The sequence below is a fragment of the Babylonia areolata genome, chromosome 32 (assembly GCF_041734735.1).
Source record: "Babylonia areolata isolate BAREFJ2019XMU chromosome 32, ASM4173473v1, whole genome shotgun sequence".
Taxonomy (NCBI): Eukaryota; Metazoa; Mollusca; class Gastropoda; order Neogastropoda; family Buccinidae; genus Babylonia; species Babylonia areolata.
The window spans coordinates 22,337,428-22,349,249 of NC_134907.1; the positions used below are offsets into that span (position 1 = coordinate 22,337,428).

Here is an 11,822-nt window from a genome sequence, read left to right on the forward strand (position 1 = left end):
TTCAACTGAAGCAACGCAGCTGAAGAGCTCGGAAAAATCGGGTCCTTCTTTTATTGCCTCCCCGAAAAGTAAGCTCGACCAATCAGAGGGAAGCTTCACGCCCCAGCACGTGCACGTGGTGCGGTGTGTCATCCAATCAGAGTGCAAGAAGTAGGCGGGGGTGATAATCTTTTCTTGGTCGATATTACACGTCGAATCTTAATTTATTCATATATATATATATATATATACTTTTTTGCTATCACAGCAGGATTTTCTATTGCCTTCTCATCAGGAGTTCGTACCCCACAAGAGTTGAATTATTGGCGAATATCATCGATTTTTTTAAGCCCTTCTCCAACTCGTACTCAGAGCTGAGTTAGCTTTGGGTTCAAATGAGGAGAACAGACCACATGGTCAAGTGTCATCCACTGCGTGGATGTGTCTTTGAGGCTGTTGTTCGAATCCTCTATCTAGCACTTCAGGTGTCTGTATTTCTCCGGCCTGGTCTACAGCAGAGTATATTAAAAGATAACTAAGTAACGAACCAACCAACGAACTAATTCTAAAGCGCAGGGAAACAAATATCCAAACAAACAAACAAAATTCACATCTCATCTGCAAAGACACACACTGTGAAGTAGGCGTAACAGTGGCATGCAACGAACACTGGAGCACAAAAAATTCCCCCCAAAAAACAGGCATGTGTAAGCCATCATCAAACATTAAAGAGCGCAACTAATGTTCATCATTAGAAAAACACACACATAAAAGAAGTATGAATGGGTTTGTCCATCTGTTCTGTGTTTATTTATATGTTTATTTATATGTTTATTTTATCTTCCAATGTGTGTTCTTTTTTTAGGGGGGAGGGAGGAGGGAGGGAGGGTGGGTAGGGGGGGGGGTTGGCCAATACAGAGAGCCACGTTTAGAGCACAAAGAAAAATAATGAAAAAAAAAGAGAAAAACAACAACAACAAAGGTAATCCGTGGCTTGCATGCAACTGAGGCCACAAAAAACAACAAAAACAAACCCTAACTAACTAAGTAGCTACTTACCTACCTGCCAACCTGCTTAAGTAACTACCTACCTACCTACCTACTAGGTAACCACCTAGCTAGCTAGCTAGCTACCTACCTACCAACCTGCTTAAGTAACTACCTACCTACCTACCTACCTAGCTAAGTAACTAACTACCTAGCTAGCTAGCTAACTACCTACCTACCTAGCTACATACCCAGCTAACCAACTAGCTAACTAACTAGCTAATTAACTAACTAGCTAACTGATTAGCTAGCTAACACCAGAAATGTCGAAGAGGACAAGGGTGCGTGTGGGGAGGTGGAGGGAAGGGAGGGGGACGGGGGTGGTGGGAGAGGTGGTGGTTGAGGGGGAGGGCATGGGACTGGTCACATGAAACTGGATGCCGCCGTCTGTTCTCTGGAGGAGTTCCACTCTAATTTCCGTTCATGAATTAAAAAAAAGAAAAAGAAAGAAAGAAAGAAAGAAAGAAAATCCAACCAACAGCATACCTTGATGAGTTGTTAAAGAAGAAAAGAGTTGTGTGGTACGAATCGAAATCACCACGGTCACACTCACCGAGTCTAATCCGTCTTCACTTTGTCAACATCTTGTTGGCCTCGTGTCAAATTATTCTGAAATAATCCGTTCTTTGTGCGGAATATACAGATGGATGGCTTGTGTGTGTGTGTGGGGGGGGGGGGGGGGAGGGAGGGGTAGGGGGGGAGGGACGGGGGGGGGGGGGGGGGGGGTCGGATGGGGAGGTTGTGTGTGTGTACGTGCGTGTGGGGTGTGTATGTGAGTGTGTGTGTAAGTGTCAGTGAGTGCGTGTGTGTGTGTGTATGTGTGTGTGTATGAGAGAGAGACAGACAGACAGAGAGAGACAGACAGACAGACAGACAGACAGAGAGAGGTGACAGCTTTACGTCCACAAACAACATTCACCACAGACATACCCTGCAGAAGCAGAGGAAAGGGGGGGAGGGGGGGATTGGGGGGGGGGGGGGGGGCGGGGGGGGGGATGGGAGGGACAGAGGCTTCAGGTTAATTCAACTGTACACGTACACAGACCTCGGAGACGACCAAAAAAACGTGCCAGGCAAGCCAAACGTTTACAACACAGAAAAAGTCACAGTATCAGCTTTAAACTTGTTGATGCTCTTTTGCTCAGGTTTGTGTTGTGATCGTGTGTGCTGTTGAACAAATGCAGATTATTTAAACTACATAAAAAGTCAGTCATAACGAGGAAAAATCAGGGCATCTAAAGCGTTGTGCCTGTGAAATCCATGTAGCAAAATCCACTTTGACAGGAAAACATCTAAAGCGTTGTGAGTGGTAAATCCATGTAGCAAAATCCACTTTGACAGGAAAACATCTAAAGCGTTGTGGCTGTTAAAACCATGTAGCAAAATCCACTTTGACAGGAAAACATCTAAAGCGTTGTGCCTGGTAAATCCATGTAGCAAAATCCACTTTGACAGGAAAACATCTAAAGCATTGTGGCCTGGTAAATCCATGTAGCAAAATCCACTTTGACAGGAAAACATCTAAAGCGTTGTGCGTGGTAAATCCATGTAGCAAAATCCACTTTGACAGGAAAACATCTAAAGCGTTGTGCGTGGTAAATCCATGTAGCAAAATCCACTTTGACAGGAAAACATCTAAAGCGTTGTGCGTGGTAAATCCATGTAGCAAAATCCACTTTGACAGGAAAACATCTAAAGCGTTGTGCGTGGTAAATCCATGTAGCAAAATCCACTTTGACAGGAAAACATCTAAAGCGTTGTGCCTGTTAAATCCATGTAGCAAAGTCCACTTTGACAGGAAAACATTTAAAGCATTGTGGCCTGGTAAATCCTTGTAGCAAAATCCACTTTGACAGGAAAACATCTAAAGCGTTGTGGCCTGGTAAATCCATGTAGCAAAATCCACTTTGACAGGAAAACATCTAAAGCGTTGTGCGTGGTAAATCCATGTAGCAAAATCCACTTTGACAGGAAAACATCTAAAGCGTTGTGCCTGTGAAAACCATGCAGCAAAATCCACTTTGACAGGAAAACATCTAAAGCGTTGTGCCTGTTAAATCCATGTAGCAAAATCCACTTTGACAGGAAAACAGATAGACTGCACGAAGAAGACAGAAAGAGTGGCACTGTATTAGATGCAGGACGATGCCCTCCCCCTGAGGAGAGCAGCCCATATTTCACACAGAGAAATCTGTTGTGATAAAGAGCAATACAATACAACACAATACAATACTACAATACAATACAGTACAATGCAATGCAATACAATGCAACAGTACAATACAACAGTACAATGCAACAGTACAATGCAATACAATGCAACAGTACAATGCAACAGTACAATGCAACAGTACAATGCAATACAATGCAACAATACAATGCAATACAATGCAACAATACAATGCAACAATACAATGCAATACAATGCAACAATACAATGCAATACAATACAACAATACAATGCAATACAATACTACAATACAATACTACAATACAATACAACAATACAATGCAATACAATACTACAATTCAGTAGAATACAAATTGATACCACAATACAATACAATAAGTACAATTCCACAATACAGCACAATACAATTCAGTGAATACAATACAAAACAGGTAAGAAATCGGGTCTATGATCCGAACTCGAAATCCCAAGGAGTCGAACAGCACAACAAAGAGATGGACGACGCCTTTTGATAAGATGACCACCTGTCACCCCCCTCCCCTCACTGTTTTAACGATACCATTCCCACCTGTCCCCCCTCTCCTCACTGTTTTAACGATACCATTCCCACCTGTCCCTCCCCTCACTGTTTTAACGATACCATTCCCACCTCCCCCCCCCTCCCCTCACTGTTTTAACGATACCATTCCCACCTGTCCCCCCCTCCCCTCACTGTTTTAACGATACCATTCCCACCTGTCCCCCCCTCCCCTCACTGTTTTAACGATACCATTCCCACCTGTCCCCCCCTCCCCTCACTGTTTTAACGATACCATTCCCACCTGTCCCCCCCTCCCCTCACTGTTTTAACGATACCATTCCCACCTGTCCCCCCCTCCCCTCACTGTTTTAACGATACCATTCCCACCTGTCCCCTCCCCTCACTGTTTTAACGATACCATTCCCACCTGTCCCCCCTCCCCTCACTGTTTTAACGATACCATTCCCACCTGTCCCTCCCTCCTCACTGTTTTAACGATACCATTCCCACCTGTCCCTCCCCTCACTGTTTTAACGATACCATTCCCACCTGTCCCCCCTCCCCTCACTGTTTTAACGATACCATTCCCACCTGTCCCTCCCCTCACTGTTTTAACGATACCATTCCCACCTGTCCCTCCCCTCACTGTTTTAACGATACCATTCCCACCTGTCCCCCCCTCCCCTCACTGTTTTAACGATACCATTCCCACCTGTCCCTCCCCTCACTGTTTTAACGATACCATTCCCACCTGTCCCCCCCCTCCCCTCACTGTTTTAACGATACCATTCCCACCTTCCCCCCCTCCCTCACTGTTTTAACGATACCATTCCCACCTGTCCCCCCCTCCCCTCACTGTTTTAACGATACCATTCCCACCTGTCCCCCCTCCCTCACTGTTTTAACGATACCATTCCCACCTGTCCCCCCCTCCCCTCACTGTTTTAACGATACCATTCCCACCTGTCCCCCCCTCCCCTCACTGTTTTAACGATACCATTCCCACCTGTCCCCCTCCCCTCACTGTTTTAACGATACCATTCCCACCTGTCCCCCCCTCCCCTCACTGTTTTAACGATACCATTCACACCATACCACCTGTCACATTCTGCAATGAAAGAAACCCTTCAGCCCAGTTCAGGCAGTGCTGTTCAACCAGTAATTACAGGATTCCAGCGTGACTGGGACGAATCTATATGACGTTTACATGATCGCCAGAGAAACCTGTTGTGGTGACAGGGAAACACAGTACAACCCAGCACGGTGTAATGAAGTGCAATACAATATAATATCCAGTGTGTCCGCGAGAAATCAACAGCAACAAAACGTGGTATGGGATGGTGTGTTTGTAATACCGAGTGCGTGCAGGTGGTGATGCGGTGATTTCGTCCGTGTGTAAGTAGATTTCGTGCGATAGGATTAAATCGGTGTCAAATCAATTATCATTATTTATTTATTTATTTTGCTTTTCTTTTTTTTGTGTGGTCTCTTTGTGTTCCCCCTGAAAACATCCGTGCACTGTATAGTTTTGTTGAGGTGTCTTTGTGTCTTTGTGTTGCCCCCTGAAAACATCGGTGCACTGTATAGTTTTGTTGACGTGTCTTTGTGTCTTTGTGTTGCCCCCTGAAAACATCGGTGCACTGTATAGTTTTGTTGACGTGTCTTTGTGTCTTTGTGTTGCCCCCTGAAAACATCGGTGCACTGTATAGTTTTGTTGACGTGTCTTTGTGTCTTTGTGTTGCCCCCTGAAAACATCGGTGCACTGTATAGTTTTGTTGACGTGTCTTTGTGTCTTTGTGTTGCCCCCTGAAAACATCGGTGCACTGTATAGTTTTGTTGACGTGTCTTTGTGTCTTTGTGTTGCCCCCTGAAAACATCGATGCACTGTATAGTTTTGTTGAGGTGTCTTTGTGTCTTTGTGTTGCCCCCTGAAAACATCGGTGTACTGTATAGTTTTGTTGACGTGTCTTTGTGTCTTTGTGTTGCCCCCTGAAAACATCGGTGCACTGTATAGTTTTGTTGACGTGTCTTTGTGTTGCCCCCTGAAAACATCGGTGCACTGTATAGCTTTGTTGACGTTTCTTTGTGTCTTTGTGTTGCCCCCTGAAAACATGGGTGTACTGTATAGTTTTGTTGATGTCTCTTTGTGTCTTTGTTGTTTGTTTTTAATAGATACGGGATTAATTACGCAGTCAACCATAACCCCTGCGCGCAGACACGCACATATGCACGCACACATTTATTTTTGCTCCATTTGAGAATATTATCTGTGTGTGTGTGTGTGTGCGCGCGCGCGCGCATGTATGCGTACGTGTACGTGTATGAGTGCACGCACTCCACTCTTTTTTGTGTCTTTTACATACATTCACGTGTACACTCTCGTGGACACAAATACACGCCCACTCTCGCCTGCACGCACGCACTCACGCGCTTGAGCGCCAGCAGTCACTGATGCGAGCGATGTCATTGGTTTTGTCTGTTCTGCGCAGTGGAGCGGCATGCACTTCACGGGTTGGTGTGTTGGGAGTGTTGTCCAGCTTCAGTCTCTTTATCAAGGAGGCGTCGATGTTTCCATGCTCCTCAGGGCTGCATGAAATAAATTTCTTGCCTTGCCTTGCTACTGCTTTCGGACAAACCCATATACGCTACACCACATCTGCTAGGCAGATGCCTGACCAGCAGCATAAACCAACGCGTTTAGTCAGGCCTTGCGTGCATACCTGTGTATTTGTGTACCTGTGGAGTGGATTTCTTCTGCAGAATTCTACCAAGTGGTTTTCTTCTGCAGAATTCTGCCAGAAGACAAAACATTTGTTTTTGTTGCCATGGGTTCTTTTCCAGTGCGCCAAGTGCGAGCTGCACACGGTACCCCGGTTTGTCGTCTCATCCGAATGGCCAGACGCTCAGTTTGATTTTCCTGTCAAGCTTGTGGGAAAAGGGGGAGAGCGGGAATCGAACCCAGACCCTCACAGACTGTATTGGCAGATAAGCGTATTGACCACTCTGCCACCCTCCTTCTTAAGGCTCGGGCTGCGTGACGGATTTTAGCCAAGTGTTTTGTTTTAAGAATGTTCCTGCCTCCGCTAATTCCACAGACCTTGGAACAGTCTCTGGCACCGTTCACGTTAAACCTGGCCAGTTTACGTATCAATCAACAGTCTTTGGCACCGTTCACGTTAAATCTGGCCAGTTTACGTATCAATCAGTCAGCTGGCGGAGAGCTCAGTTCAGTTCAATCACTCAAAGAGGAGTCACTGCGTTCGGACAATTCCATAGCTGGTCGAGAATTGTGTGCATGTCATTTTGTGCTTTCTCGCCATGAACGCCGGCAGTAAGTGTTCACACTGGCCGCCAGCCATCTCCAGCCGTCCCCAGCTTTTTGATTTGTCTCGTGGACACATGAGACGGATGGCTGGTCCAAGGGACGGAACTCTTCAATGATGCTGGCAACGTGAACTCCAGTAGCCTACTGTTCGTTTCTTTTGTCTGGAGACCCCCATAGCTGACGGCTGTGGGTGACTGAAGTGTGTTGCTGTGTGTTGCTGTGGGTGACTGAAGTGTGTTGCTGTGTCAGGCTGACGGCAACTGGCTGTGTGTGACTGAAGTGTGTTGCTGTGTGTGACTGAAGTGTGTTGCTGTGTGTTGCTGTGGGTGACTGAAGTGTGTTGCTGTGTGTGACTGAAGTGTGTTGCTGTGTGTGACTGAAGTGTGTTGCTGTGTCAGGTTGACGGCAACTGGCTGTGTGTGACTGAAGTGTGTTGCTGTGTCCGGCTGTGTGTGACTGAAGTGTGTTGCTGTGTGTGACTGAAGTGTGTTGCTGTGTCAGGCTGACGGCAACTGGCTGTGTGTGACTGAAGTGTGTTGCTGTGCCAGGCTGACAACAACAGGCTGGGCTTAGCGTGAACGTAGACTTAATCAGACACCTGACGGTATGCAAGAAGTTAGGAAATGACACGTGCTTTAATTTGATCATTAAAGACTACTGTGCACAAGAACCACCCAAGCGCATTAGAAAAAAAAGAAAGGAAAAAAAGAAGTGAAAAGAAGTAGAATGTCAGTCAATAACTTATCAGACATGTATTCAACAAGATATATAAAGCAGTTCCATCTGAAACGAAAGTGAAGGAAGTTGTTTTATGTCTCTGGACACAACCAACCCGTGAAGCAATTTTCAAACTCTTATGTTTATTTTCAGAAATCACAGAGTTTCACGGAGAGTAGCTGAACTCAAGCTGTCTCTCTTGCACCTGGTTCAGATTCAAGGAGGCATCAAAGGCTGAATGGATGAGCCATATACGCTGCACCCAATCTGCTAGAGAAAAGGGCAAATGCGTGTGTGGCTCAAATAAGACACAGAGTTCAGTGACTAACACACAGAGTCAAGCCCTTCACCAGAATTAACCTGATGAGTTAAAAACATATCTGGTTATACAGCACACCCAAAAACAAAACGAAACCAAAAAACAAAAAAAGATTCAGAGAATATAGAATCTGGATGTCACACAGTCACATTTTGTTGAAAAAAAAAGAAACGAAGAAAAAGAAGAAGAAAAAAGAAACGAAGAAAAAGAAGAAAAAAAAAAAGAGATAAATTCTTCAAACCACATACAGTCAAATCTGAGACAGTGAACAAACACAATATCACCAAACTCATCACCCAGCTGATATTAACCCCTTGACAGCTGATTCTCGGTCAAAATGAAATCAGTGTTGCATGTATCTGAGGAGTAAGAACCACTTCATGTGTGCTCTTCAGCGGTGAAATTTCTTTTGCCGGACAAAAATAATGCCGTCCCTTGTGGAAAGGCGAAGAGAAATGATCAACGTCCTGACCTCTGACCTCAGGCAATGATCAACGTCCTGACCTCTGACCTCAGGCAATGATCAACGTCCTGACCTCTGACAATGATCAACGTCCTGACCTCTGACCTCTGACAATGATCAACGTCCTGACTTCTGACCTCAGGCAATGATCAACGTCCTGACCTCTGACCTCAGGCAATGATCAACGTCCTGACCTCTGACCTCAGGCAACACGGAATTCGTCAACGCCAGTCGAGGTGTTAATTTGAGCTCTGATTTTCGAAGGATTGTTGAAGGGTGGGTGGATTGAAGGATTGTTGAAGAGTGGGTGGATTGAGGAATGGATGGATTGAAGGATGAATGAAGGGTGGATTGATTGAAGGATGGATGGAAGATGCATTTATTGGAGGATGGATGGATTGGCTGAAGGATGGACGAAGGGTGGATTGATTGAAGGATGGATGAAGGGTGGATTGATTGAAGGATGGACGAAGGTTGGATTGATTGAAGGATGGATGAAGGATGGATTGATTGAAGGATGGACGAAGGATGGATTGGCTGAAGGATGGACGAAGGGTGGATTGATTGAAGGATGGACGAAGATGAAGGATGGATTGATTGAAGGATGGATGAAGGGTGGATTGATTGAAGGATGGATGAAGGGTGGATTGATTGAAGGATGGATGAAGGGTGGATTGAAGGATGGACGAAGGGTGGATTGATTGAAGGATGGATGAAGGGTGGATTGATTGAAGGATGGATGAAGGATGGATTGATTGAAGGATGGATGAAGGGTGGATTGAAGGATGGACGAAGGGTGGATTGATTGAAGGATGGATGAAGGGTGGATTGATTGAAGGATGGATGAAGGATGGATTGATTGAAGGATGGACAAAGGGTGGATTGATTGAAGGATGGATGAAGGGTGGATTGATAAGAAGGATGGATTGCAGAACGGATGGAAGGTGGACAGATTAATAGATTGCAGGATATATGGATTGAAAAACGGATGAAGGACGGGTGAAATGAAGAGCAGAGATATCAAAATGGATAGACTGAAGGGTGGGTTGAAAAACGGGTGGATGGGGTGGATGACGAATGAATAAAGGACGACAGGTAGACTGAGGGAAGGACGGACTGAAGGATGCACGGAAGGGGGGAGGAGGCTACGTCGTCCGCAAGAAGCTGTCCAGCTCTGCCTGGAACTGTGGGCTGAAGATCTTCTCCATCATCTTCTGGTCCACCTCCCCCTCCTCCACCTCCCCCTCCTCCTCTCCCAGCAGCCGCTTGAGGTTCTTGTCCGCCATCTTGTCGAGGGCAGCGATGGTCTGTCTGTAGTCCTCCTGGTCCGCTTCCGATTTCTTCAGAATCAGAACCAGAACCGGAATCATAACCAGAATCAGTACCGGAATCAGAACCAAAATAGGAATCAGAATCAGAATCAGAATGACTTTGTTGTCTCAGTTGGAGGATTTGAAGAGTTGGTTGAAGTCTGTGTGTGTGTGTGTGTGTGTGTGTGTGAGAGAGAGAGAGAGAGAGAGAGAGAGAGAGAGAGAGAGAGAGAGAGAGAGCGAGCGAGCGAGAGAGAGAGAGTGTTTTATAGAATATTGTTAAAAAAGGCATGTAACATTTATAAAACAAATACAAAAGCATACAAACAAAATGAAAACAAACCGGAAGCAAAGCAAGTCCGTTGAAAAAGAACATCATCTTTCCATTATTCAACACACACACACACACACATATACACACAACACACACACATACATACCCACATGCATACACACTCGCAAAACACACACACACACAACCCGAACGCACGCATGCACCCACACACATTTTTTTTCTTTTGCACACACACTTGCACAAACAATGTTGAACAAATATGATGATAAAGACAACACAAAACAATACTGACCTGCTGTAAAAAAACAAACAAACAAAAACAACAACAACAACAACAAAAAAAAAACAAAAAAAACCCACACACACACACATACACACACACACACACACAAAGGAAAAAAACAAACCTGCTTTAATTCTGTTCCGTCTTTCATGACAACATGGTATTGTTTTATTGAGCAAGGCATACAGAAAAACAATATATAGCCTTATTTTGATAATCACATAAAGAATATCATTTTTCGTTTTACTAAGCATAACAATGGATAAATAGACACCTATGTAATGATGTAAATGGATACATAAATATTCATCTGTATACCTTTCTATCTATCTATCTATATATATCTCTGTGTGTGTTTTGTGTGTGTGTGTGTGTGTGTGTGTGTGTGTGTGTTGTATACCTTTCTATCTATCTATCTGTCTTTAGTTATATATATATATATATATATATATATATATATATATATATATATATATGTGTGTGTGTGTGTGTGTGTGTGTGTGTGTGTGTGTGTGTGTGATATGATTATAAAACGAAAGACAAAAAGAAACAAAACCACACCATCAATTACCAGTTTCTCAACTTGTAGAAGGTGGAGCTTTGGGAGGAAGCTACTCCTGCTACTGCTACTACTGCTGCTGCTACAGTAGTAGAACTCACCTTCCTCCTCCTCCTTCCCACCTCAGCGTGGCTACCACCCCCACTCTTCTCCACCCCGAGCTGCACGTGCTTCTGGCTGTGCGCGTGCTGGCCCGGGTCACGCTGACCGCTGCTGCTGCCCAGCCGGTGATGCTCCTCCGCTTTGTTGCTCTGGCGAACCTCTCGCGTCTCGGCCGTGGAGCTCTGCGCGCGCGTCGTCGTGGCGACCGTTGCCAGGGCGACGGCAGCGGCGGAGTCGGCCATGGCGGAGGAGGTGCGTCTCTTTGTCATCTGTTGGTGTGGGGGTGGTGGGGATGGGGGTGGTAGGTGTGTGGGGATAAGTGCGTGTGTGTGGAGTATGATGATGATTCTACCCCCAATGAGAAGGCGCCACACCTCGGAATCATGATCTGAGTGTAACAGAGACGCAATGATCACAGTAACTCCCGGCAACAGAGAGACGCGAGAGCGTCTGGCCTGTCCGAAACGTCATGGCACTGGGAAGGTGGGCATGATTCATCACGCTCTCACACTGTCCATTCTGACGAAGCGCCATCTCACAGGGAAGAATGATGATCCGACCCAATCAGAAGGCGCCACACATCAAGATCATGGTTTGAGTGTGTGTGCTGGCTAGCTGTCTGGGCCACAGTTCGTGCCTAACACGTCTGGCCGTCGGTCGCTTATAGTTATCACAGCTCGCGTCACTCGGTTGATAGCGGGTTTTTGTTCAC

The 11,822-nt window shown here is 45.5% G+C and overlaps 1 protein-coding gene across 1 annotated transcript in view; it reads right to left on the bottom strand.

The window, feature by feature from the left end:
* Positions 1-9,163: 9,163 nt before the first annotated feature.
* Positions 9,164-11,822, bottom strand: part of LOC143276640 (uncharacterized) — a 16,601-nt gene continuing 13,942 nt past the window's right edge. The window contains exons 6-7 of the mRNA XM_076581257.1: positions 11,110-11,379; positions 9,164-9,901 (exon numbers count right to left, since the gene is read on the bottom strand). Of these exons, the coding sequence (XP_076437372.1) occupies positions 9,707-9,901; positions 11,110-11,379 (465 nt within the window). The 3' untranslated portion in view covers positions 9,164-9,706. The remainder of the gene's footprint in view (positions 9,902-11,109; positions 11,380-11,822) is intronic.